Here is a 26,780-nt window from a genome sequence, read left to right on the forward strand (position 1 = left end):
TGCTGCCCTAGTCGGTTCTGGCATCTTTAGCCCCGATGGATGAACAGGTGTGTGGGGCAGCATGGGTACTTGAACCCTGACTGCCCCTGCCTGGGGCTTGCGTGGATAACTCCTCAGGCCAGACACTGCTTTGTCCATGCAGCCTGAGATGGGTTTTCTTGTGCCGCAAGTCAGAGAGAAGTGACTTCTTACTGGGCCTCCTGAACTTGATGGTTTGAGATAAGGTCAAACCCTGGAGCTGCCCTCTGGAGGTGCTGAAAGGAACATGGTCTGGCCAGTTAGAGGAATAAGACCAGATTTACATTCTGTGTGAATTTGTATTCTGTGCTGCAGGCATCAGCCTTGAAGCTGAGGCACCATCCTCCCTAGCTCAAGGAAGGATTCTTCTGAGATCCCAAACTGTAGGGATGACTGAGAGACTCAAAAACTAACAGGCAGGCAAGAATTGAAACTGTGGCTTCTGACGGGACTCAGCTCCATATTGGACTTCGAATCTGGTGTGGCCTGTCCACCTCTAACCTCATCTCCTGCCACCCCAATAGTCACTGTCCTCTGCCACCCTGGCTTTCCCTAGTGTCCCTGGGACTTTGCCTTCCCATTGGCCTGGAAGTTTCTGAGGCAGAATAGCTGAGAGGTTTGGAGTGAGTGCTAGGACACTGCTGTGGGTTGAATTATGTCCCCCAAAAACGATATGTTGAAGTCCTAAACCCCAGTACCTGTGAATGGTGAACTTATTGGGAAATAGGGTCATTGCAGATATAATCAAATTAAGATGAGGTCATATTGGACAAGGATGGGCCCTAATCCACTGACTGGTGTCCTTATAAGAAGAAGATTTGGACCAGACACAGGTGTAGAGGGAGAAGGCCATGTGAGGACAGACAGAGACTGGGGGATGAGTCTGCAAGCCGAGGAGTGCTAGCAACCACCAGAGGTGAGGAAGAGGCAAGGCAGGCTCCTCCCTGCAGCCTTCGGAGCCGTTGTGGCCCTCCGGATACTTTATGTAGGATTTTTAGCCTCCAGAGCTGTGAGACAATAGAAACATTTCTATTTTAAAGTAGCCAAGTTTGTGGTAATTGGTCATGGCAGTCCTGGAAACTAATACAAATCCAGAGCCCTGTTTTAGCCATTTCTTGGTTGTATGACCTTGGGCAAGTTACTGAAGTTCTCTGGAGCTCAATTTCCTTAACAGTAAATGGGAAGATCGGGGGATTAAACAGTGAATACATGTGAAGTTCTTAGTTCTTAGCACAGTGCCCCACATGTAGTTAGCACTCAGTAAATACCAGCTGTATGGCTGGTTCATTTGACTCACATTTCACTGCCTCAGAACAGCCTTATCTGACATCCGTACTAAAAGCAGTCCCCAACTCACTATCTCATTACTCTGTATATTATCCTCATTTGTCCCAAATTTTATTTATTTTATTTTTTTTGAAACAAGGTCTGGCTTTGTCACCCAGGCTGGAGTGCAGTGGCGCAATCTCAGCTCACTGTAATCTTTGCCTCCCAGGCTCAAGCCATCCTCCCACTTCAGCCTCATGAGTAGCTGGGTCTACAGGCATGCACCATCACACCTGGCTGATTTTTGTATTTTTTTTTTTTTTTAGAGACCTGGTTTCACCATCATGTTGGCCAGGCTGGTCTCAAACTTGTGAGCTCAAGTGATTTGCCTGCCTTGGCCTCCCAGAGTGCTGAGATTACAGGTTTGAGCCACCACACCCGGCCTTATTTGTTTACTTTTAAAAATAAGACTTCTCACTAGTATGTGAGTCCTGAGGACAAAGACCCTTCTTTTGTTTAGTGAGTAAGCACACACACCAGATGCACAAGGGCGTTTAATTTTTAATTTTTGTGAGTACAGAGTAGGTGTATATGAGATATTTTGATACAGGCATACAATGTGTAATAATCACATCAGGGTAAATGGGGCATCCATCACCATTTATCCTTTGAGTTACAAACAATCCAATTATACTCTCCAGTTATTTTAAAATGTACACATACTGGGCATTTAAATTTAGGGAAGGGGGAATGAGGTTGTTCTAAAAATTTTATATTTCGCAAAGCAGGTAATGCTGATGTCTCTAAAATTTTTCCAGAAATCCTTCAGTGTTTTTATTTCAAAACAGCAAAGAGGTTCCCACACCTAACCTCAGTCTACCTTCTCTTGCCCACCTGGTACAGGATAAAAACTGTGGGGTTGCTGTTGTCACCTTAAATACTCACATATTTGGGCAGAGATATACGCTGTTTTTAAAAGTGTAGTTCTGGCAACTTCTGTGGCTTAGAGCTATCTACTCTTTGGGAGATCTTGTTAACTATAGGGAGTCAGTAACTTCAACACCAAAACGAGAGGCCTGGATTGCTAGCTTTAGAATCATTTGCTGTTAAGCTCTGCCCTCTAGTGGTCATCAGTGTCACAACAGTTCAGCATTTGGCTACAGTTTGGTTTCTAAATATTCTAAGAGCTTTTAATATTAAATGTAATAGCATGTCAGGACTTGTATTCAACTTCAGAAAGAAGAGCTGTGTTTACAATACATGAAAATGCAGATTTAAATTGTCAAGGAATTTTATTATTAGAATTAATTGTCAATGTTCTTGAATGAAGAGCTCTAAAATGCTACAATACTGTATGTAGATTTTGAGATACGAGGTTTGCATTTGGCCCAAAGTGTTACCTCCGGTAACCAAGAAGTTTCCTGGGAACAACTTGTATTTGAATCGTGATTTGGTATCTGAAAAAACATCTCTGCTTGGCAGGAAGGATGCTGGTATTGGGTAAGGCAGAAGACTCCATGCCTGGGAGACAGCGTGTGCCCAGGCTGACTGGAGCAGGAGAGAACAGTGGGAGGAGCCTTGGGAGAAGCACTAGGTGCTCCATGTTGCTTGAATGGGAAAAGAGATTCCGAGAAGATGATCACATTGTTAAGAAATGAGTTTGGGAGGAATTTTATTTATTGCCAAACTATCTAACTACATATAACTTTGCAACTTGCTTTTTTCATTGGACATCATTCCATATTAAACGTATGGGCCTCCCTCCTTCTTTCCAATGGGTACCCAGTATTCCATTGTATGAAATACAGTTATAGTTAACTAGTTCCCTACTGACATTTGGGTTTTGCTACTGTTCTGTTAGAAACAGTTTTGTGGTTAGTACATAGTCATTTAGTAAGTATTTGTTGAGTCTCTTCCCTGTGCTGGTCACTGTTCCAGGGGCTGAGGATACAGCAGTGAACAAAACAATATCCCTGCCCCTGTGGAGCTTTTACTCTGGGGGTGGAGGACTGGGAAGACAATAAGAAAGACAGTCAAGTCAATCCTGTTAGCTGACGATGAGTGCTTAGCAGAAAAGATGCATCAGGGAAAGGAGCTATGAAAGTTGGGGTAAGGGGACATTAAATTTTAGATAGGGTGACCAGGGAAGGCCTCACCAAGAAGGTGACTTCTGAGTGGAAATACAAGTCAACTGTGATGTCTAAGGGGAAGAAGAAGGGCAAGGCTTTGAAGCCAGGGTCCGCCTCTTCCATGGAGGAATGAGGAGGCCAGAGGCTGGAGCTGGTGAAAGCATCTGGTGTTAGAGTGGCAGAAGGTGATGTGCGAGGGATTGTGTGTCAGAGTAAGGACTTTTATTTTTTCTGGAATGAGATGGGAGGCATCTCAGGTTCACTTTGGCTTCTGTGTTGCTGCTAGACTGCAGGGGACAGGGGCAGAAGCAGGGAGACCAGTGGGGAGGCTACTGTGATTGTCCAGATGAGAGATGATGGTAGTTGGGACCTGTGAGAGCAGGGGAGGTGGTAAATAAGGGGGTTCTAGGAATGTAACATGAAGGCAGAGCCATCAGCACTTCCTGATGGATTGGACATGAGGTGGGAGAAGAGAGGAGCCACGCTTGACACTGGTAGGATGGTGCTGTTGTCAGTGGAGGTGGCTTGGTGTGCATTAGTGTAAGAATTTTCAGAAGATAAAAATCTAGGAGTAGAATGATTCAGTGTCACGTAATGGGTCAAAATAAAACTTCTTGGCAACTGAAAGTTTTTTTTATTGTTGTTTCTTACATTTTTCTCAGTTTCTAATTTTTTTCTAATAGTGTTTTTATGATAGTTACTTATAAAAATAAAAACGCCCCTGTAATTGTATCCCTTAGTCTACTCCATAGGTAAGATACTGAAAACTTGTGGCTCAATCAAAATTATGTAAAGCAAGTAACTTAAATATTAGAGCAGAAGTTCTTAAATTCTTTTGTCTCAAGACTTCTTAAATTATTGAGGACCCTAAAAAGTTTTTGTTATGTGACTTCTAGCTATTGATACTCATCATGTTAGAAATTAAAATGGAATATTTTAAAATGTTTATTTAACTTATTTTTACTTAATGAGCATTTCATGTAATTCATTTAAAAATAAGAATAAACCCATTATATACCAGTGAATGTACACTTGTGGTAAGAATGACATTGTTTTACATATTTGTACATCTCTTTAGTGTCTGATAGAACACAACTTGATTCTTATATTTGCTTCGGTGTTCACTCTGTTGTTTTATATTACTTTGGTTGAAGTCTCAAATAATGTGGCCCTGCACAGGTATGCAGTTCAGAAAGGGAGGAGTATTTTAATAGCCTCTTCAGATCATTACAGATGTTGGTCTTTGATACTAGACTAGAGCTCAACAAGTTATAGTTCCTTAAAGGTTAACTGCAATGTGGACTCTGAAATCCTGTCAATGAACTTGTTTTATTTCCTTAAAATTCAATTTGAATGGATCTCTCTTGCAATTTGAATGGATCTTTTACCCATGCATGAGTTTATGTCATCATGTGTTGGTCATTTGAAAAATATTGGTTTACGAGTTATGCAGATCTTAGAAATGTTACATATTTCACTATGTAATAGCAAAACTCACATTCATTAATATGACCACCGATCTCATCAGAAAAATGATTAAAGTATTGGAAAGCTGTCAAACTCGTGGTGAATACAAGTTTTCCCAAATTCTAATTTTCACTTGAAACCTGGAATTTTTTCATTGGCAACAAACACTGTCTGTTATTTTCCTTGAAGTAACAGGCTCACTTTGTTCATTTTTCAGAAAATGGCTGCCAAATAAATACCCGAGTCTGAATAACCAAGTTTGTCAGACATTTTTTGAAGCAAAAATTGTGCTCTATGAAAAAGCAGCTAGTTGAGCCCACGATTCAATTGCACAGTGGCTTTTCCTTCACACAAACTCTGTGCTTGGAAACGCAGCAGAATTGTTTTCTGTGCATGTCCTGTTGCATTGTACAGAATACTAAAGAGACATGTACTCGAGGGCCCAGATTTAATAAAGTGAGTAATTCTCACTGCTTCATCAAAGACTTCTAGGTGGAACTGGCTATTTTTCTTCAATTGTTTGAGCCAATGGGAGTCAAGAGTGCAATGGCCCCTGGTAGAGTTTGGTGCCTCCGTCTTGCTTTGTGCTGAGGCACCAGGAATTCACCCATCATAGCTTTTGCACTACCGGTATAAATGTCAACCCAGTGAAACAGTCAAAAAATGTCTCTGTATTATTATGAAAATAAGTTTTGACCTCTCAGACCCCCAGAAGACCCCCCAGCCTGCAGATCAGCCTGTGGAACACGCTTTGAGCACCACTGTACCAGAGGGTCTTTTGCTACTTAAGAGACTAAAAGCTGCAAAAACACTTAAAACACAAATAATCCCCTCTTGTTTATCTAAATCCATATTTATTTCTTTAGCAAAGTTTACTTTTAAGCTCAGCTTGCCCAATAGTTGCATTTACATTTAAAGAGACTTGTTTTTAATGTAGAAAAGACATTAAATTTTCATTTAAAAATAAGGAAAAAATTGAGAGTCAATCCTTGAAGTAAGGGTTCTCAGTTGTGGGCCTGTTCCTTGCAGTGGAGTGGATTGTGACACCTCTGGAAATGCTAACTCTATGTGACATAACCAAGTCATGATATACTGTAAAGATCTGGTTGCTCATCATATACTGTAAAGTGCTAGGCCAGAAGCAATCGTAACTCTCTTCTCATTGCTTTATATTAAAACTCTGAAAACCCCAAGCTTGGTGAGGCCAAGGCTGGGTTATGGCAAGGTGCTCTGCCTGAGTATGCAAGTGCAGTCGACGGAGAAATTTGTTGCAGGGATCCGTTTACTTGGGGCAGGCTGGAAGTGCGCATTCTCCTGATCCTTAAGCTTTTATTAATTGCTGCAGCCTTGGTTCCTTCTACGCTCCCAGTGTGGATTTGTTGGCTGAGCTCCATCCGTCCTTTATGTGAATGAAGATAAGGATGTGTCAGACCCTGGGAATGAGAACATGCTGTTTGGCCCTTCAAGGCAATTTCCTTTCAAGTCCCAGCCCTCTCCAGATGGCATCTAATTGTTTCTTGAATGACCTCAGTGTCCAGGCTGCAGGAACCTGGTCTGAGAAGCCATTTCACATATTTATTAGCCTGTGGATGAGAACTTACTATATAAAGCCCCCATTCACACTCTCAAAAGAGCTTTTTGTACAGAAGAAATAAGGAAGCTGATGGACTGTTTCCTGTGACCACCAATCTTCAGCTGGATTCTTATTTTTACCAGGCCCAGGTGGGTGTATTTGGAAGGGGTCTGTGTGGTCCAGCTGAGTCCATCCTGGTTCAGTGCCCTCCTCTCTGTCTTCTCATGGTCTCTACATGAAAGCCTTGACAGAACAGAGTCAAGTCCCCTTACCTCCTGGTTTCAGGATTACTTGAACAGAGTACGGGTGGTGTGAGTTAGTTGGGAATTACTGCATTCTGGAAGCCTCTCCCAGTTTGGAATCCCAGCTATTTCAAAGTTTGAGAGAGTAAAATGACTCCTTTTTTTTTTTTTTTTTTTTTTTTTGAGATGGAGTCTCGCTCTGTCACCCAGGCTGGAGTGCAGTAGTGCAATCTTGGTTCACTGCAAGCTCCGCCTCCTGAGTTCACGCCATTCTCCTGCCTCAGCCTCCTGAGTAGCTGGGACTAGAGGCGCCCACCACCACGCCTGGCTAATTTTTTTGTATTTTTAATAGAGATGGGGTTTTACCATGTTAGTGAGGATGGTCTTGATCTCCTGACCTCATGATCCGTCCTCCTCGGCCTTCCAAAGTGCTGGGATTACAGGTGTGAGCCACTGCGCCCGGCCATAAAATGACTCTCAGGGCCAAAGTGGGAAGCAGCCCTAATTCAACCAGAGGCTGGCAAGGCTGGCTCACCTGGTGAGGAGCATGACTTCTGTGTGGCCTGTCATCCCTCACGCCTCTGCAGTTCTGAACTATTTTTGGGGAGACAGGGAAGGGCCTCTACCTTCTTGCAAATACCATGAACAAGAGCCACGTCTCTAGAAATATGCATGCACACTTACTGCACATCTTAGTTCTGGGTGTTTGTGGACCCCAGGTTGAGAATCCCTGAGCTATCTCCAAATGTTCATTGGGCCTCTATCATGTTCAGGCATTCCAGTGATGACAATAAGACATGGGTCATGAGGCCAACAGACAAGGGCACTAGTCATTTTAATGAGTGCTTCAGTTGCTGAACCCTGGAGGACAGGGTTGGAGCTAGGGCTTCTTACTGGGGTAGGTAGAATAATAGCAAGGGGAGAAGGAAACCCCTATGGGCCCACACAGACTGAGAGCAGGGGCTCCCAAATTTCCAGGCCGTGTCTACCTAAGGACTGTCTAAGGAGCACATTTGGGAAGATTTGAATGTGATTTGGAGATGATGTAAACGTCCTGTCCTTTGACCTGGAAAGAAGTCATGAGGGTTGCCCTCGCAGGTGACTGTACCGTGAAAAGCTCACCTGGCCTCAGTAAGGGAATGTCTCAGCCAATATCTCTAAATTGGGTCCCGTGGCCTTCCACATAGCAGAATAGCCTTTTGGAAACATCCTCCAAGAGCTGCGGATGGTGCTGATGCCACATAAGCAGGGCTGAGAATGCAGTTGGTTTGTGCTTTCCCCTGGCTGGGAGGTGCTGGGTGTGGGAGCAGAACTCACCCCTACACCAGTGGCACGGTACATTCCCACAACATGAATCCCTCTCCCTCTTCCTAGAGGCAAATTCATGTATCGTTATCCTTGAAAACTCAAGACAACTCAGTTATTTCCATGGAAGTCCCTGGAATAGACTGCAAAACACCATTAATTTCCATTCATTGCTGACACATGAGTGTACAACCCTGTTATTAATGGGTGTATAATATGCATGTTTTCATGTAACATCAGTTCATATTGGCTCCTTGTGGCATTTCTCAGATACAGAGATCACATTTTATACATATAATCTCCAACAGAGCCAGACACAGTATGTTACATCTCCATCTCAAGTTTTAATCTTACACTGATAAGGTGAGCCTGTAAACCCAAATTGATGGTGTGAGCTAGGAAACTTACCTCTGGGAAGGGCAGGGGTGGCGTGGCCTGGGATGATGACTACTTCTGGGAAGGAAAACATTTTTAGGACCTTAGTCTCTTGCATCTGCTTCTCTCAGCACTTTGACCGCATTCTCTTCCATCAGCTTCTTTATGCAGTGAGGGCCTGGCTGTGGGCTGCTCTAGGCTTATATTCTTAAAGCTTGTGGTCCAAGGGGAAAAGGGGATGTCTCTCTCAGCCCTAGTTTGAAAAGTCTCAGGGAAGGACTCTGTTTGGTCTCATGTCATTCACCTGCTTACTCTTGGACCATTCAGTGTTCTGTATTCTGATTGGCTCACACATCCATTAAAAGGATGAATACACATGCTACTCAGTAAAGCTTTTAAATATAATAGCCACCACCTACTATCTATACCATTCCCCACCCGCTACATTTTTAGGATCAGAAGTATATTCTGCTATATTTCTATTATCTCTATTCAGGATACATATATAAAATGTTGAGACATGAATGCTAAGTTTTACGAAAAAAAAAAAAATCTTTTCAAGTCCTATTCCCGTCTTTCCCTAGTTTATCTCCCTCCTGGTTTATGTACTGGATACCCATTGCCTCCAAGTTTGCCAGATTTGCTGCTGTTACAGAGAAGTTATGGGCAGGGGGTGGGGGTGTCCAGAGGGGCTGTGGATCCCCAGCCCATCTATAGCTTGTCCTTGGACGGATTCCCACATCTTATCACAAGTGACCCAACCGGGAGTCCTGGTGTTCCTGGAGAGTTACCCAGATGGGTTTCTGCTGCTCTCCCTAGTAATTCTCCCTTCCTCCACCCAGCCCTTCCACCCATTTGGATATACACTGCAAGGCGTACCCAAATCCTTGAGCCACTGGCAAAGGAATTTATTGTCCCCACCTTGGCACCAGGAAGGGCAAATATTGACCTTCTGGATGTCACTCCTGCAGACAGCATTGTGCTTGGCAGTCGACTACGTTAGGAAGTGAAGAAACTGGCCGGCAGTCAGTGAGGTCCTTCCATGCACGGAACCCTCTGAATTGGCCTCTTCCTGTAGAGGAAGGGGTACTGTTTGTGTTTCCATGTGACAAAGGCGGTCCCTTAGCCCTTCTTGTGCAGCAAGCCTTTGTTGCCTCCTGGTTCTTCTCAGATTCTGACGTCAGCATCCATCTGTCCCAGCCCTGCCCTTTCCTTTCAGCTGTGAGCGGAATAGGACCTCTGATGGACTATTGCAGATGAGATCTGCTGTCTGTGTTGCCAAGAGTATCTGTCCCTCTGTTGGAGGGAGGTCTGCCTTTCAGATTTGCATAAGATAAAGCACTTCTGGTGACCAGGTGTTCTCCGTGCTTCCCTCATCACACCAGATAGAGCCAGCCATTCTGATTCATTGTTGTTTTAATCATTAACTTTAAGAGCTGTTTGATCCCACATGTGAAATGGAGATAGTAATACTCCTCTCCTAGTGTGAGTATGAAATAGGACACTATGGTAAAAGTTCTCTGTAGAAATGCTGGCTCCTGGCCGGGCATGGTGGCTTACGCCTGTAATCCCAGCACTTTGGGAGGCCTAGGAGGGTGGATCACAAGGTCAGGAATTCAAGGCTAGCCTGGCCAATATGATGAAACCGTGTCTCTATTAAAAATACAAAAATTAGCCCATCTCTACTAAAAATACAAAAATTAGCCAGGCATGGTGGCAGGTGCCTGTAGTCCCAGCTACTCGGGAGGCTGAGGCAGGAGAATCACTTGAACCTGGGAGGTGGAGGTTGCAGTGAGCTGAGATTGCGCCACTGCACTCCAGCCTGGGTGACAGAGTGAGACTCCGTCTCAAAAACAAACAAACAAACAAAAACAATGCGGCTTCTGGGGACCTTTCACACAGGGTGAGTGAGGTGAAACGATGTCTGTGACTGCTGCAGGCTTCAAGGCATCTCTGAAGTCCATGGTGAGGAGGGCTTGTTGAGAGTCAAACTTGTAGCTCTTCCAATTTTCTGTCCTAAGTATTATATGCAAACAAGGTCCTTCTACCCACTGAGTGAAGGGGTTCCCGTGCTGGTTAAAGCTGCTCCAGCAGCCATAAGGAACTGCAATACTACTTGCCTCAAGGCTATCTATCCCCTCCTGTTACCAGCTACATCCCTGCTACAGCCCGGGTGTGTGCAAGGTGGCCAGCCAGGATGCTTTATTGGTCCTTACTCACTTCTGTGACCACCAGGGTATTCTCACCTCCCTTCCCACACGCCACTGAAAGTCTTTCTGGATCAGAAGGAATTTTTTGGTCATGTGACTCTTTGAGATTGGTTAAAAGTCGTAACCCCTCTCCTCAATGAACACAACAATTTGTATACAGTTTCTAGTGGCCCATGGAAGCCCCAGTCCACCCCTAGGTTCAAAACTCCTCGTCTGGACTGATTCTCACAGCTGCTTTGGCAGGATGCAGAATTATCCAGTACGTCACTCAGATGGTAATGCCCATGATCAGCTTATGACCATGAAAAAGAGATATTTTCCCACTGAAATATTTTGTTTACATGGCTAGAATTTGCTTGACAACAGAAAAGCAATTGATAAGACCATTTTCTCTCCAGACTGGAATGGGTGGGGTTACTCCTGACTCCACCTCTCACCTGGTACAGACCCCGCCCTCTGCCCCAGGTTCCTGCCTTCCTAGGCTTGTTCCTAGGCTTCCTAGGCTTGTTCATCCTTGCAGGCAGGTTCATCCACTCAGCCACTTGGCAGCCTTTCTAGGTGGAGATAGGGATGGGTGGCTTTAGAAGAATGCACTGTAACTCTGGCAGATTCCTGCCATTAGGGACTTGAGAGAAGGAGATCTAGGCAGAAGGCAGTATCTGGGAGGACACAGAGAGAAAGTCTAGAGAGGGCAGAGGGGTCACAGCATCTGAGGAGCTATACCAGACACGGTTGTAGTTCTAGAATTGGTTGGTATCAGACAACCCAGTAATACAGGCCAGGGAAGTATGAAGGAGTCGGCATGTGAGAGGTGGTTCTCTGGGAATGCTAAACACATGTGGAAGATCTGTTCCCAGGGCTGAATTGCAGGGCCAGGGCAGGGGGAGGTGGGGCTGGAGGAGTGAAGATCCTATAGGGCATCCAATCAGGACTGAGGCTGAAGTCCAATTCTGCAACCAGCTTGGTCCCAAGGCAATGGGAAAGGAAAGGTACCACCTAGGCCCCATAGGCAGAGGGGGCCCACAAGATCCTCAGTCAGATTGGCTCAGACAAGGGTGGTACATGGAGAGCTGGTAGTTGTGGATGAACCCAGGAGTCCCCTGGGTTAGGATCATGTGAGCAGATGCTGTGGATACACCTGCTGCCTGTTAACTCCTAACGTGACAGAGACTCTGGAGTAGAAAATCCTGAGACATCTGAGCAAGTATGATTAAAACCATATGTGGTATTTTAATAAGCAGTTTTAGAATTAAATGAGTAACATATATTTTAAGGTGAAAAGCTTTTAGAAGTCTCCTTATTATACCAGCTCCTAAGTATACCAGCTGGGAGCCAGCCAGTGGTCAGTGGCTCATGGCATGGGTGGGTGTCCACTCTCTTCTCGTGGCTACAGGCGTGGTTCCTGTAGCCCAGCGTGTGGGTGGGCATGTGCCCTGCGAGTACAGTGGGGAAGATGGGGTTTGTTGTCCCTTCCTTTGAAGGGGAAAGGAAGCTCATGTTTGTTGAGTGCCTACTGTGTGTTGGGTGCCAGGCCCTCCGTGTGATACCTCACTTGATGCTTACAATAAGTTGGTAAGTTTGGGGAGGAAACTAAGCCTTAGAGAAGTTAATTAATTCCCCAAGGTCACCCAGCTAGCTAGTGGTGAAGACCGGAACCCATCCTGGCTCTCTAGCCTCCTACCTCCAGGGTGTGTTATAGAGCCATTTTGAAGACAAGCAGGTGTCTGTCTCACAGCTCAGTTTTGGAAGATGCCATTTTGCAGAGGTGCTTGTGAGACAGAGAACTGGCGCAGTGGAGATGGGAGAGAGGCAGCTGTTCCTGGCTGGTAAGGCCTCCAGAGGGCCTCGCAGATGCCCCTCTGCCCATTTCTGCAGCACTCTGCATGGGAGGGACCTCTGAAGGGCTTCGTGGTTGTTGCCTGTTAGTTGCTTACATAGCTCATGCCTACCAAAAGTGGAAGGAAAGGGAAAGAGAAAAGTGTACAGCAAAGAAAACCCAGGAGCTGAGATGGCGGGAGAAGTAAGTGATTGCTCCAGGTGTAATTGCTTGCATAGTAAGTGGAGAAGAAAAGGAATCTTGGGAAGTAGGTAGTGAATCATCTTGGATGGATAAGACTCCAAGGGGTATATGGATGGGCTTCAGTGGATGCAAGAATCCCCTGAAGCAGAGGTGTCCAAGAGGGAGAATGGGTTCTTAGTTTCTGTTTCTGGTTGGGCCAGTAAAAGCCCCTTCCTCATCCTTCTTTTCCACTTATCACTAGAGACAGAAACTAAAAACCATGGCTTTGGCCAGGCACAGTGGCTCACGCCTGTAATCCCAGCACTTTGGGAGGCCGAGGTGGGCGGATCACGAGGTCAGGAGATCGAGACCATCCTGGCCAACATGGTGAAACCAAGTCTCTACTAAAATACAGAAAAAAAAAAAAAATTGGCGTGGCGGCATGTGCCTGTAGTCCCAGCTGCTCGGGAGGCTGAGGCAGGAGAATTGCTCGAACCTGGGAGGCAGAGGTTGCAGTGAACCGAGATCGCGCCACTGCGCTCCAGCCTGGCGACAGAGCGAGATTCCGTTTCAAAAAAAAAAAAAAATACCCACAGCTTCGGGCTGCTAAATGCCTAAAACAGAACAAAACGGAACAACAACATAATAAGGCGGGTTGGACAAGTTCTAATTGTAAAGCATTGCAAGTAAGTGTCTTTTGCTGTAGAAGGAGGGCCCATGACTTTCATAGAATCTCAGAGAAAGCCAAGATCATCAGATAGTGAGTCTGCCATTTGAGAGTTTGGGATTATGTCCTGTATGTGTTCTTTCTTTTTCTTTTCTTTCTTTTTGCCTTAATGCTAAAAGCAGAAAATTGAGCTTGTATAATATAAGATTTCTGGGGTGACACCAGGAACTAGGTGGTAGTGGTAGAGAGGTGAATGGGGCAGAATTGTGTGTGATAGCGTAAGAAAGCAAAACAGGGCACAGTGCCTAATTTTGCTTCACATTACTCAGTTATACAATTTTAATAGCTAGTTAGAGAAACAGAAATTGGTAAGGGAAGACAGAAGGCCCAGCAGAGAGAAATCTGCTGTGAAGACTGTACTTAGTCTCTTTGTTTGTGTGCTAGGCAGATCAATACTGCTTCCGGATAGAGGCCATTTAACAGCCATACTCTTTCATCCCCTTGAGGAATCTGGGGAAACTGTTAGACCAGGATACGTACAGCACACACTCCTAAATGTACCCTCTGTGTTCACCAGGGCAGGCGAACGTCTTGTCCACAGCAATACACAAAGGGGGCCAGAGAGCGCAGGCATTGTTGCCTGCCCTCCTCCCACTGAGGCTTGTTTGCATTCCCTTTCGGAGCAAGAAATCAATCAGATTTGCATATAGGGAAATGTGTAGAACTGTCTTTGGCAGCTTCCGTAGCTAGTGAGCCTGGCTGGAAGAGGAGCTGACCTCTTGCCCAAAGTCCTCTCCTCCTGTCCTCCCTGGTTTCCCAGCTCTCCTCCCTCAGGCCCTCTGGCTCTTTGTGGGAAGGTGTGTGAGCTCCTGGCTTATTTGTTCAGAATCAGGCAGAGATAGGGTGGGTGCTGGGGAAGTCTTGAGAAGCAAGGCTGCGGATCAACTTGCTCCCTTATCTGCCTAGGGCTTCCCAGGCACCTGCCACACTGCTCTCCACGGAGCCGAGTCTGCAGAGGCTGTCCTCACTGTGACGCCAGGCTGGTGCTGAGCGGGGCAAGGTCCAGGCTAATCATGGCCTACTTCCCAGGGCACCAGGAAAGATGGAGCTGGTTCCATCAGCCTCATGCCCTAGCTCATTAAAGCTGTCTTTGTTCACCAAGAGCCAGATCACTGGGGTTTAGGGGAAGCAAAAAGCCAGAAAGCATTGATCTTTAGGGGAGAGGGAGTAGGATAAAGGGTCTTAGTAGTTGCCACAAGATGTTTTGAGCTGTTCTGATCACGATGAGTGGTGTTCACCCCTGACTGATGTCCCTTTGGGCAGGAACGCGCCAGGCCTTAAAGCCTGGGGTGAGTCACTGTCCTCTAGCCATGGGCAGAGTCACTGTCCATGGGGCCGCTTGACAAAGCCCAAGAGTGCCTCAGTGTAAGGCTTGATGCCCTGATTCTGGGCTGCTTTGGGGAGGGTTTGGGGTTATAGGCAGTATTGTGTTCCAAATGTGCTGAAACTGAAAAGCAGGTACCTGGCAGGCATATCTTTCTGCTGCCATCTCCCTCCATGCCCTGTTGGAGAGAGGGCCTACCTCACTGGGAGCCTGATCTTTTAGCAGGGGCTGTGGTGCTTTGGGAAAAGGACTCTGCACTCACTCTCTTGGCCCTTCTCAGCTGAGGGGCTACTGCCAACAGGAAGCATGTGTCTGCTGAATATGGCTGGCAGGCAGCTCCTGTTTCCATGGTTACCAAATAGGGCAGGTTAGTATTAGGGCTGCCCAAGGAAAAACTGGCATCGAGGGCAGTGCTTATGCAGGGGTCTTCCTCCGGCCTGCTTTAACCCTCTTTTTGAATTAGGGGGTGGGCAACATTTGACCTGAGGTAATGGAGGTTTCCTTCAAGGACCCACCTGGCTTCCCAGCCATGGCTTTAATCACAAGTGTTTCCCTCAGTGCAAAGGAGCGAGCCTTCCAGGTGGCCACAGAAGGGCGGTGGAGTTCACCCTGTAGGACCTTTTCCAGAGCTCAGAGCTGCCTGACTGGGTCCCTCCCTTCCTCAATCCCTGGGAGTTCCTTAGAAATGCCCTCCCCTATCTCGAAAGGGGCATGGTGTTTAAAAAGCCCTGCATCCAAATTTGATGAGTCCCAAATCCCATGCACCAGATCATCAGAAAGTGGCCCACTGCCCCAGGTCACAGCCCTTTCACGGGGCTGTGTGAGTAACAGCTTTAATTATAAGACATTAAAAAATCTATTTGTGTTTCTATGTGATCAGATACCAGGTTCTTCAGTCTGAGGTTGGAGTCCCTAGCCCTTTGTTCTCTGCTGAGTGGTACACAGTCTGGTCCTCTATTTCTTTGTAACTAGAATAATCATTGTGGGGAGAATGGGAGGAATTGATCAGCATAAACAGGCAACGTTTAAAAGCTTAACAAGTCAGTGAAGGGCACTTTGAGAATGCATGCAATTATCTTTAGTTACAAAAACAACACATTATTTTAGTCTCTCTCCTTGACCGTTTCAGGAGAAAATTGATTAAAACCTTTGAGTGCTGCTTCAGAAATTATTTTTGGTATGAAATAAAAATAAAAGATGCTTAGGAAATGGTTACCTAATAAGATTAGTCATTATTTAATCCCGGTGGAACAAATTCTTTGGGTATTTTGGAGATATTCTTAGAATAAACAGAGAAATCCTCAGGTAACAACAGCTGTGGTACCACAGTGACCTAAGTGTCTTTGGTTTTGTTTTTACCCTGGCTGTGGAGCACTTTATTCGTAATTCTATGTGATTTACATGTCTGAGTTATTTGCATATTACTTTCAGGAATGCATTTCATTCACGATTTCTGGGGGAAGGGTGTCTGGGCTTCGGTGTCTCTTGGCTGACTAATCTCACGAATTTCTGTGCAGGATTTCAGTCACTGCTCCCCTCCCTTTTCTCAGGCCTGGGTTGGTGCCTGTCTAGCCTCTTGGGGAGGTTTTTAGCTTGAAGGAATTGTTATTTGCTCTCCAAGGAGAATACCAGGTGAAAATGGCCCATTTTGTGGTGGCTGATGGCCTGATTGATGAGTCATGCTCACAGAACTGCTGGGGCCTGGGCCTGGCTGCTCACACGGACTTACCCTTTGAACTCCATCTAACGGAAATGAGGGCAAGCCAGAAAACGCTTCGTCGCAGGTGCAGTACTGGACCTTGGAGGACAGTGGGGACCCACTGACCAGAAAGTCTTCAAGGGCTCTTCCAGCTCAGAAAACCCTTCTGAGTTCTGCCACCTTGGTGCTTCCTTCTAGGTTCTCTGGTGGACTTTCTGTGGCCCGGGAGCCATCAAGACTGCAGACCAGACCTCCAGAGTCAGAGAGGAGAATGAGTGAGGGAGGAAAGAAGAAAGGAAGTCATCGCCCACACTTGCTGTGGCAATAGAGCCTCACTTAGCAGCTCCATCCCCATGTCGACACGTTGATGAGGCCGGGCCCTTGCCCTTGCATGGGTGTGAGACTGTGGCTCTCCATACCTGCTCACTGGGCCCAGAACAATTTTCTATTTTTGTGGGCAGACATGACCTAGTCCAAAGGCCACGGTCTCCTGAGGATTTGATGCTAATCCCGTTGGATATTTCTTATACCTCCCTCATGTCTCATCTGGTATTGTTCCTTTCTGGACTGAATAGATCTTGTTTCTTCCTCATTACAAGTTTCTGCCTGTGTGAAGTTTTAGAAGGCTTCAGGACACATTCCATGTTTGAGGCCGAAGCCACAAAAAGTTAATATTTGGAGCAGTAGGATAGGAGAGGAAGAGCTACAGGCAGAAACCTGGATTTGATTTTAAAAAAAAAAAAAAAAAAAAAAAGAACTCGTTGAGCATCCGCTATAACTGGAATGAAAGGAAAAGCAGTTAGTTTTCCCTAAAGGTGTTATGTGGCTGTTGGTAGGAGTAGAGGCCTCAGATCGCAGGGAATCCAGGAGGGCCTTGCTTGGCTCGTTGGATGCGAGGTTTGTGTGCAGGATCTAGGTTACGCAAAGTGGGTAATCAGAGTGGTGATGAGTAATTAAAGTGAAGGATTTAAAGGAGGGTGTAGGACAAACAGTTGAGTCAGAAGTGGGTACACAGTCCCCATCCTCCCAACAGGTTGCCCAGCCAGGTGGGAGGGCATAGGGCGCTCAGGGTGTTTGCTGACAGACTTGCTAATTAAACACCAAAAGGCAATATTGCTTTGCCAGTAGTGATGGCTGTGCCAACGTTATCAGCTGCAAACTGGCTGCCAGGAGCATCTTAATTAAAAATAAACAGCTCTGGAGGTGGGCTTGGGAGAGTGAGGACAGGGATCCTGCCTGGGTTACTTAGTACATCCAGGATTGCTCCTAGGGAAAGTCACTTTTAGGCCACCACCTTTCCTCAAAGGAGCCTCTGTTCATAACAAGGTGGTGTGAATGTACAACTTACCCTGCTTCCTTAAACCTCTGGGTGCTGGAGTGACAAGCAAACAGAACCACAGGAGCAGGTTGCATGGTACAGTTCAGCCCCAGAAGGAAATGCTGGGTCGGGGGAGAGGGGCTGCTAATGATTTCTGCCTGGTCTCTAAATTGAGGGGACAGCTAAAGCCCAAGGCCTCTTCTAAGAGGGGTTAGAATTTCATCAGAAAGCAAGTCTGGTCACATGAGAATTTCTGGCACTGTGTGCATGGCAGGCTGGACACCAGCCTGCGAGAATTGAGCGAGTGGATCGTATTGGCTTCAGCAGAGGGGAAAAGTCCCAGACTAGCCTGGGAGAAGGAGCCGACTCACTCCCCCAGCTGCCGACTTCCCTGACTTCTGGGCAGAAACAGCACAGCTGCTGTGGTGGGCTAGGGCTTTAACGTCCGAAGCCCCCTTTCTTTTAACCCTAAAGAAAGTGTGTGGTCCCCGGGACTGAAGACTGAAAGATGCCTAAGGAATGCAGTGCTTTCCACGCCCTCTCAGCAGCTCTGTGCTGCTTCTATCACCGCAAGTCTTTCATTGGAGTCAAGGTAGGTTTGGTTTGGAAATAAAGTACATCTATCAGTCTTTTGGGGGACCCTAAAAGCATTAGTTTCCTAAAGGGCAATAGATAAAAGTTTGCAGCTTGCTGATTGTAAAAACAGAGGTGCTTTCTTTGACTGATGCGTCTTCAAGAGCCCCTAGTGGTGTACCTCCCCTGGAAGCAGAGCCCAGTGGCACAGAACAGGGCTCCTTGTCTGTTTTGGACTGAAGCTGTTTTTCAGGACACTTTCAGTTCTCTGTAGGCTGAAATTTCCTACTAAAGTAGCTCAATAAGACAGAGCTATTTTTCTTCTTTCTCTCTTTCTCTCTCTTCCTTCATTTCTAACGAACACAAGGTGGCTGAGCCCTTTTCTCTGTTTATGCTGCTGGTCCATTACTTATCAATAATGTACATAATATACAGAAGCCACACAATATTTCCTTTCAAATTGCAGCCAGGTTTCAAAACATCTCGGGGTTCAGAACTGTTGTTGTCTTTACTGCCCACATTTTAACATTTGTTATAAGACACCAGTGCCAAGAGCTTTGTATAATATGTCAATACACTATTTTGATGAAAATATTCAGAGAACCTCCTTTGGCTAATTCAAGATGAGGCCTGTGTTCTATTTGCCTGCCTGTGACGCACTAGGAATTAAGATTAATTTAGGCTTTCATGGATCTTGGGGTTTGTCTGCCTTGGAAAAAGCCTGTCGGCCCCAGCCTGACTGCGGACCTCGTTTATTCCTGGGAAATTGGACTCTGAAAGCTCTCAAGGAATCCTTCCCACCCTGAAGCTGAGCTCCCTCTCCTGTGGGACTGGCTCATTCATTACCTTTGAAAAGGCTGCAGCAGGGTTATGATGTTCTGCTTCTTTCTTCCTCAATATGCTTTTAAATATATCAGGAAAACTACCTGTTAGTGGGAGAAAACCTTTCTGTTTAAAAATATACAGAATGGGAAAAGGGTGAGCTTCCACTGATTTTGCTCCCTGGTAGGAGTGTTCATTTTTGTCCCTTTGTCAAGAAATTTGACAGAGGATGAGTAATTAATCATTGGTTAGAAGCATTCCCTTCCTGACTTGAGCCTCTTTCTGTCCTGGAGCCCAGTGAAGTGATGCGAGGTCCATGTGGTTTCTGTCTTAAATATGGATCGTTCAAGTGTGGGGCAGATGAAGTCATGCCATTAACAGTATTTTAAAGCTTCCAAGATAGACTGGGAGGTCCCAAAGGGTATGGTGCACTTCGGGGATTGGCAGTGGGTTTCACTCTAATAGAAGTCCTTCCACAAGCCAACTTCTGCTAATTCAGTAAAGTGCAACTCAGCATTGGGTGTATGAGGGAGTCAGCCTATAAATATCTGGGTCTGAGGGATGAGTTTCTGTTTGGGTACCTGTTTGTCTGCAGTTAACGGCCCCAAGGCTACATAATATATAGAAAAGGCCACTTAATATATGGGGTAGTCGGGTCCAGCTGTCCTTCAGCTTGTCCACTCTCTATCTCTCCACCGTGGCCACTCTCGGTGGTTGACTATTGGTAGAAACACCCTTCTTTCCACCTGGACTTCCTACTCTATTCCCAGTTTGTCGAAGTCTTCATAGCACAGAGAGAAGGCCTGAGCTGCTCACTCGCTGGAAACTGTAGCCCTCGGTCCCAACGTAGGGTTCGCCAACTGCACCCTCAAGATGAGTCTCCCTGTTTTGTTTTGCTTAGCTAGTTACTTGGGAAAGAAATCTGCTTGTACCTAATCCCCCATCCTGCCAGTGGTGCCCCAGTTGATAATGCCGAGTCGCTTTATTGACTCCCACTTTAATTAGGGGTTCCAGATCTTGCTGCTCATAATTAGTTTCCGTTGCAATTAGAGTTTCAAAATTAAATTGGGATTGATTGCCTGATAGCAAAGAGGAAATAAAGCTCCAATTCTTGACCATGTATACTGCTTCTCTTGGCATGAATTTCTCATACCAAAAATAACACTGCGGTAGCCATGGTAACTTTCCATTTGGTCTAATCCATATCATCTCTGGAGAAAGTACGATGGTATTAATAGTGTTTGCTGTATGGGAAGACAACTAAAAATATAGAGGCTCCCTCCTTACATAGGAGAATGATTATACAGGTGTTTTCAGAGAGTAAGATCTTATTTGCAGAGGTCTTACAGAATTTAGGATGTATTTAGAGGCCTCATACGGACTTGTGTATAAAGACCTTGGAAAGGAATTAAATGGGAGGCCAAAAATGGAGAGAAGGATCAGGGATGTGCTGGCCCTCATAGAGTTGGGGCCAAATACAATATGTTCCAGCCATGTTGAGGGTCATGACTTTAATATCCCGAAGGGGCTCACAGTAGACAGCCATCACATAAAAGACTACTGGATCTTTTTTCTGGGGGAAAAAAGACGAAAGTATGTTTTGTTTAAGCCCAGTGGAAAGAAGCTTGGAATGGAGATATTCCAGATCATAACATTAACAGACATATTCAAGTTCTAAGGTCCATGGGTGTTGAATGTAGCCCCTTCCATGCATAAGCCCTCTGTTAGGTGGGGAGGGATTGGTGGGAGGTGTGGGGCAATAAATGAGAATTGAGGCATGGTTCCTGCCTTCAAAGACTTACCACAAGAATATTATTAGGTCATAATATCACTTCATTACATTTGCAAAAGACTTTCAAATATATGAGTTCTTTCACATCTTGTCTCATTGGAGTCTCAAAACAAGCTCTATATGCTATGAAGACTTCAACAACTTTGTCTCACTGGAGACTGAAAATAAGCTCTGTGAGGTGAGCAGGGCAATAATTTACCCTTTCCGCAGAGGAGACACCAAGGCTTAGAGAAACAGCCTGCCCAGAATCATTTTGTGGGGAACTAGGAATAGAAATCAGATTTTTTGGGCGGAAGCCTAGTGCTCTTTCTTTTTTTTGAGACGGAGTTGCCCAGGCTGGAGTGCAATGGTGTGATCTCGGCTCACTACAACCTCCACCTTCTCCTGTCTCAGCCTCCCGAGTAGCTGGGATTACAGGCACCCACCACCATGCCTGGCTAATTTTTGGTATTTTTAGTAGAGACAGGGTTTCACCATGTTGGCCATGCTGGTCTTGAACTCCTGACCTCAGGTGATCTGCCCGCCTCAGCCTCCCAAAGTGCTGGGATTACAGGTGTGAGCCACCACGCCTGGCCGCTAGCGTTCTTTCTACCGTACTATATTAAGACAATTGACGCCTAAAACAAGATGATATTGTGTATGTTAATACATTATTTTGCAGTTCAGTTGGGAGAGAACAGTGTGAGCCCTGGTTTTTAGGAAAGCTTCAGGGAGGATGTGGGACTGTTTTTGTTTTTGTTGTTGTTTGTTTGTTTTTAAGAACAGGTAACCCCTTTTAATTTTTCTCCTTTTTTTAATAACTAGGGATTTGGATGGACAAAGAAAAGAATGGCATAGGGAAGGCATTTCAGCCTGAGGGAGCAGCAGACCCAGTAGCTCAGAGATAGAAAAGCCACTGGCATTTGCAAGAGTGCAGAAGGCCAGGCCTGCTCAGAGCAGAAGGTTCACTGGGAAGGTTAGTGTGTGACATGGTCAGAGAAGTCACAGGGGATCTAGGAATAATCCCAGCAGCCAGGCCTCCCGTACCAGGGGTTAATAAGCATTTGAGGCACATTTCCCCACTGGCTTTCATCCCATTGCATCCTTAGTTCAGCTCAGCAGTCACCGGTTGTGGTACCTCGGATATGTCAGTCCTGGGGACCCAGTGGGAGTTGTTGGTCCAGTGGGGATCTCTGCTGTAATACCATGCCTGGTGTGCATTCTGCAGACATTTAACTCTGGTTGAAGGAAACGATTGGTTATCACTGATTTGGTGTTGCTCTCTTTAGAGGGTGCTGTGGCTACCTGGAGGCACATGCCTGGCATAGATGGGGCTGGAGTGGGGAAGATTAGGGATGGCCTCCTGCAGGGAGGCAGAGCCTCTGCTGAGTCTGGTGAATTAGTTGAAGTTATCCAGAGAAGGAGGAGAACTGGCCTTCTTCGTAGAGAGAGGAGCATGCAGAAAGTGTAGAGACGTGGAGTACCCCGGTGTGGGCAGGCAGGGAGGCATCAGCCTGGAAGGGGAGCACAGGGAGTGGCCGCTGGCAGGCCCGCCCCCAGGTCCCTGGTGAGCTAGAGGAGGAACTTGGTAAAAAGCACAATGGGTCACATTTCTGGGGCTGGCACTGGAAACAAACCCCTACCTCTTCTGGCCTCTTGTGTCTCTGACTGTTAGTAACTATTTAGGTATTTTTGTGGACAGGGGACAAAGGAGCTGAAACTTGTCACTTTATCAATGTTTGCGCCTGAGGAAGGTCGGGGGTGCCTGTGTCAGAGGAACCTAAGAGACAGGAATTGCCTTGCAAGGACAGAAAAGCCACCTTTCTGAAAGAGCGCAGATAGAGAGGTTGGGGTGTGGTGCCTGTGGATAGATGGAATCAGTAAGTCTCAGCTAACCAGGCCTTAAGTCCAGTGACCATGGTCTTGTCAATGAGCAGCCACAGAAGGCAGGGATGTTAGGCATGTGCTTTCCTAGACTTATATTCGACTGTCTTTGTAGCCAGGAAGTGCTATGTAGTATTCTTTCTTTCTGTTTTCCTTTAAAGTAATTTCCCCTGCCCTGAAAAAAATATCTGGAGCCTCTTCGAATCCATATTACAGCCTGAGGAGTCACATCTGCCCATCCTAGAGCGCCGGGCCCCTGGAACTTGGTTTCATGTGAAACTGTCTTTCTGTGGCGGTGTGTGTGTGTGGTGGAGCAGAGGCCCTGCTCATCTTCCCTGTGGCTGGTCATTTGGTCTGTCTGTTACGGTGACAGCTTGGGGACTGGTGACACATCCCAGCATTGACGATGGCCTGAGTTGCCTTTGTCAGTGGGGCAGATGCACCATCAGCACGAGCTGCGCAAGGTGGAAGAAGCCTTGCAGGAAATGTCTTTCCAAGTAACTCAGCCCCTCCTCGTGGCGGCTGCTAGTTGCTCACTTATCTCTCCAGCCCTCCAAAAAGAAAGGACAGTGTAGCTTTTTGAAAGAGGCTTAAATGCATTCCATTGGCATCTGGTTGGGTGGGATCTGGTTTCAATATCAGGGGAAAGACATGCTTGACAGAGGCTGTGTCCCAGGACCTAGTTCCCTAACAGACCCTGGAGCTGGGATCCTGGCCAAGAACTTGTTTTTGTTGGAGAGACCTAAGTGGGAAGCAGAGACGGGATTGGGATCTTGGGAAAATTCTGTTAGTGGATTCAGCACCTCCAGGACTGCAGAGGGATGGGCCATGCTAAACACTGGGGAGGACGCTGGAGGCTCGGTGTGCTCCGACCACAAAAGTCTCCGCACAGCCTGCGCGAGAGGTCAGCAGTGCACGGGGGACCCAGGCCTGTTGCCGGGTTTAAAGATGTTGTCAATGATAGCTTGGGGGCCTTTTAGCTGATGGGTATCTTGGGTATCCCCAGGAACAGCAGAGGAGACTCAGCCTGTCCTGGTTGGGAAGGAAAGGAGAGCCTCAGGAGGTTGGACACCATCTCTGGCCTCAGCTGTATTTCCAGTGTGTGTCTACAGTGCCAGGAGCTACTGTTGGAATCTGGCTCTGTCCATGAGAATGTTATGGCCTATTTTTCTTTCTAGCTCATGAAAGTGCTATGTTTCATGTCTTTTAGTTCTTGTGGAGAAGAACTCTCCCCAGTGTCTACTCTAGATATGTGTGTGCTTTTACAAAAATAGTTATGTACAAAGGACTGATGAGTAAAATCTGGATTCTCAGTAAGATGGGATTTGAGGAACTATCCATCCAGCCTCTGACTCAGAAGCCATTGATTCATCGCCCTTCCCCAGCCTACCCCTAGCATGTGCACTGAGGGCCTACTAGGAGGGGGAAGACAGAGGTGAACATTCCGCTTGAAGGAGCTCTGTTGTGTCTGGTGGGCGGATGGAGATACAAGCAGCTTACGCTGTGCTTTGTGGTGGGTGCAAAGGCAGGAAGGATGCACAGCCTATTGTGAGATCCAGGGAGAGGTCTTTAACCCAGCCCTGGATCGGGGGACTTCCTGAAGGAGATAACACTGTAGGAGCCATAGGGACAAAAGGCACAGGAGAGGGAAAGAGCTTCCTATACAGGAGCTTCAGGCTGAAGCTGAGGAGTGGAAGGAGATGAACCCATAGTGGTGGTTGGGGAACAGGGCATGCTGGGCTTTTTTTTTTAAGGGCAGTGGGGACCCAGCAAGTGGCTTGGATGCGGAGTGAGAGAGAGCTTGGGGGTTGGACTCTATGTGTGGGACGAGTTTGAGGAGCAGCCGCAGCATCCCCCTAACTAATGCCTGTGTCCTCCCTGGGCCCCTGAAGCCTCCCATCTGTCCTGCTTGTCCTAGCTCAGCTCACCCTAATTTTCCTCCCTCCACCTTCTCTTCAGGCCTTGTCCTTCTAACACTCACAACGAGATTGTGTTTCCTCTTAGCTTAGAAACATTCTGTGGTCTTTCCCGTGTTAAAAACCCTCCTCATTTCCATGCTGTCATTCCTGGTCCCCATCTTCCTCCACCCCGAAGCTGGTTAACAGTCTTTTTAAAATTATTGATCTGGGGGTGCATGCACAGGTTTGTACATGGATATATTGCATAGTGGTGGGATTTGAGCTTCCAATGTACTCACCACCCAAATAATGAACGTTGTACCAATGGGTAATTTGTCAGCCCCTCGCTCCCTATCCCTCCTCCCCTCTTTTGGAGTCCCCAGTGTCTATTATGTCCCTCTGTATATCATACATGCATAAACTCTCACTTACAAGTTAACACAGTCTTTACTCCCTGCCTTTCCATCGGCCACTCAGCACCCTTTATGCCACCAGTGACCTGCACATTGCCAAGTGCAGCAGATGCTGTCCAATTCTGATATGATTGGAACTCTCTGCAGCACTTGACAATGTTGATCATTTCTTCCTGAAATCTGCTCTCTCAACCTCCAGGACACTGCATTCTGTTTGTTCTCCTGCATCCTTCCTGTCCAGTCCTACTGTCTTCTTGGGTTTCTCTTTCTAGTCTGCCTCTGAAAAGCCTCCCCCAGCCCTCTTCTCATGCTGTATCCCATCTCTTTGGTGAAAGTTGGGATAGAATACCCCTGAGGACTCCCAACCTGTAGTTCTCCAGAAAGGCTCTCCAGTCAACCTATGTCCATAGCACCTGGACCCCATGGCCCAGTAAGTGACTCCATCCAGACGGCCCAGCAGACCTTAGTTCTACATCTTCCACAAACCCACTATGCTCTCGTGCATTTTTATTGGATGTTGGTGGCTCATTCATCTTTCTGGAATGCCCATGCCCCTTCCCCCTATTCATTTTCCACATGTAATTAATGAGTAAGTCTTCATGATATTACCTTCTAAACACCACTCTCACCTGTCTCTTCCTTTCTGTCCCTACCACCACCCTATTTTCTTGTGAGATGTAAACATTCTTGCTCACTGTTTAGCCCACGGGAATGCTGTATGAACTCATGAGATCTGAGTTGTTTTGGGTTGAGTATCTTGTGTCTTTAAGTCCAGTTTCTGGTTCTCTGTTTCTTTGCATGACATGTAGGATGTTTGTTGTTTGCATTTTTTAAAATGCTTATTAAATGAGATATGTGGGTATCTAGTGCTTTGAGCTCCTCTAGAAGGAATATACCTTTAAAGTGACCTGTGAGTTGTATATTAAAAGTGGTTCAGTTGATGTCTGGCCAAAACCTATCTTGTGATGAATCATTTTGTTTTACTGCAAGCCTGCTGCGTACTTAGCACTGACATATGATGCGCTTTGTCCCAGAGCAGAGTTCTAAGATGGTAGTTAGTCATGGTACTATTTTGGAGAGAGAAAATTTGAAAGTCATTTGTTCTACACCCCACGTTGGAAGGCTGTCTGAATCTTTGGCTTTTCCTCCGTGTGTTTGGCATATCTTGTTTTTCCTTCCAATGACATCTTTGGGTGTCTCTCAGTCACAGTGCATTTTGTTGATTCAGTACTCTCCTTTTCCTAATTCATCTCATTCATTCAAGGTGAATTAAGAAATGAGAGTATTTGAATTAAGTTGATTTTGATTTGCTGACATTCTTATTGAAGAGCAAATAGGACATCTGGTTTGATGAATAGCTGTGTTCCAGATCATTCATAATTTGCATTAAGATGTTGAATTAACAAGATTGAATTACAAATGGTGAGGATTTCTGGCTTGGATCTTTTAGCATTTTGAACTCTGATCAGCCGTTTTTCAAACTCTTTTATTAGGGTCTGCCTTAGCCAGGGCAGTCTCTGTTCTTTTCATTCTTTGAAGATGTTAACAAAGCACTACTATTACTGAGTGTAATCTTGCTGCTGAACTCAGCGATTAATATTTCACTTGCATTGTTTCATTTAACCCAAGTGCCAGCCCTGTGAAAGCAAGAGAAGTATTATTCAAAGTCGCTCGAGGACATGGTTAAAGGGAGCAAAGTGGTTTAGACAGGGTTTTCACAGTAGGTTAGACTGGTGTTTAGCTTTTATCAAAGCCCTTCATTTCTCT

At 46.1% G+C, this 26,780-nt stretch overlaps 1 protein-coding gene across 6 annotated transcripts in view; it reads left to right on the top strand.

Annotated features, from left to right (window-relative positions):
• Nucleotides 1–26,780, top strand: part of BCAR3 (BCAR3 adaptor protein, NSP family member) — a 282,319-nt gene that overhangs the window by 212,103 nt on the left and 43,436 nt on the right. The window contains exon 1 of one of the 6 annotated variants that reach the window (XM_003775642.5): nt 16,985–18,244. The exons of the other annotated variants lie outside the window; for them this stretch is intronic. Within the exon in view, the coding sequence (XP_003775690.3) occupies nt 18,161–18,244 (84 nt within the window). The 5' untranslated portion in view covers nt 16,985–18,160. Of the gene's footprint in view, nt 1–16,984; nt 18,245–26,780 lie in introns of those variants that run through there. 6 annotated transcript variants of the gene reach the window in all.

The sequence above is a fragment of the Pongo abelii genome, chromosome 1 (genome assembly GCF_028885655.2).
Source record: "Pongo abelii isolate AG06213 chromosome 1, NHGRI_mPonAbe1-v2.0_pri, whole genome shotgun sequence".
In the NCBI taxonomy this organism is placed as follows: domain Eukaryota; kingdom Metazoa; phylum Chordata; class Mammalia; order Primates; family Hominidae; genus Pongo; species Pongo abelii.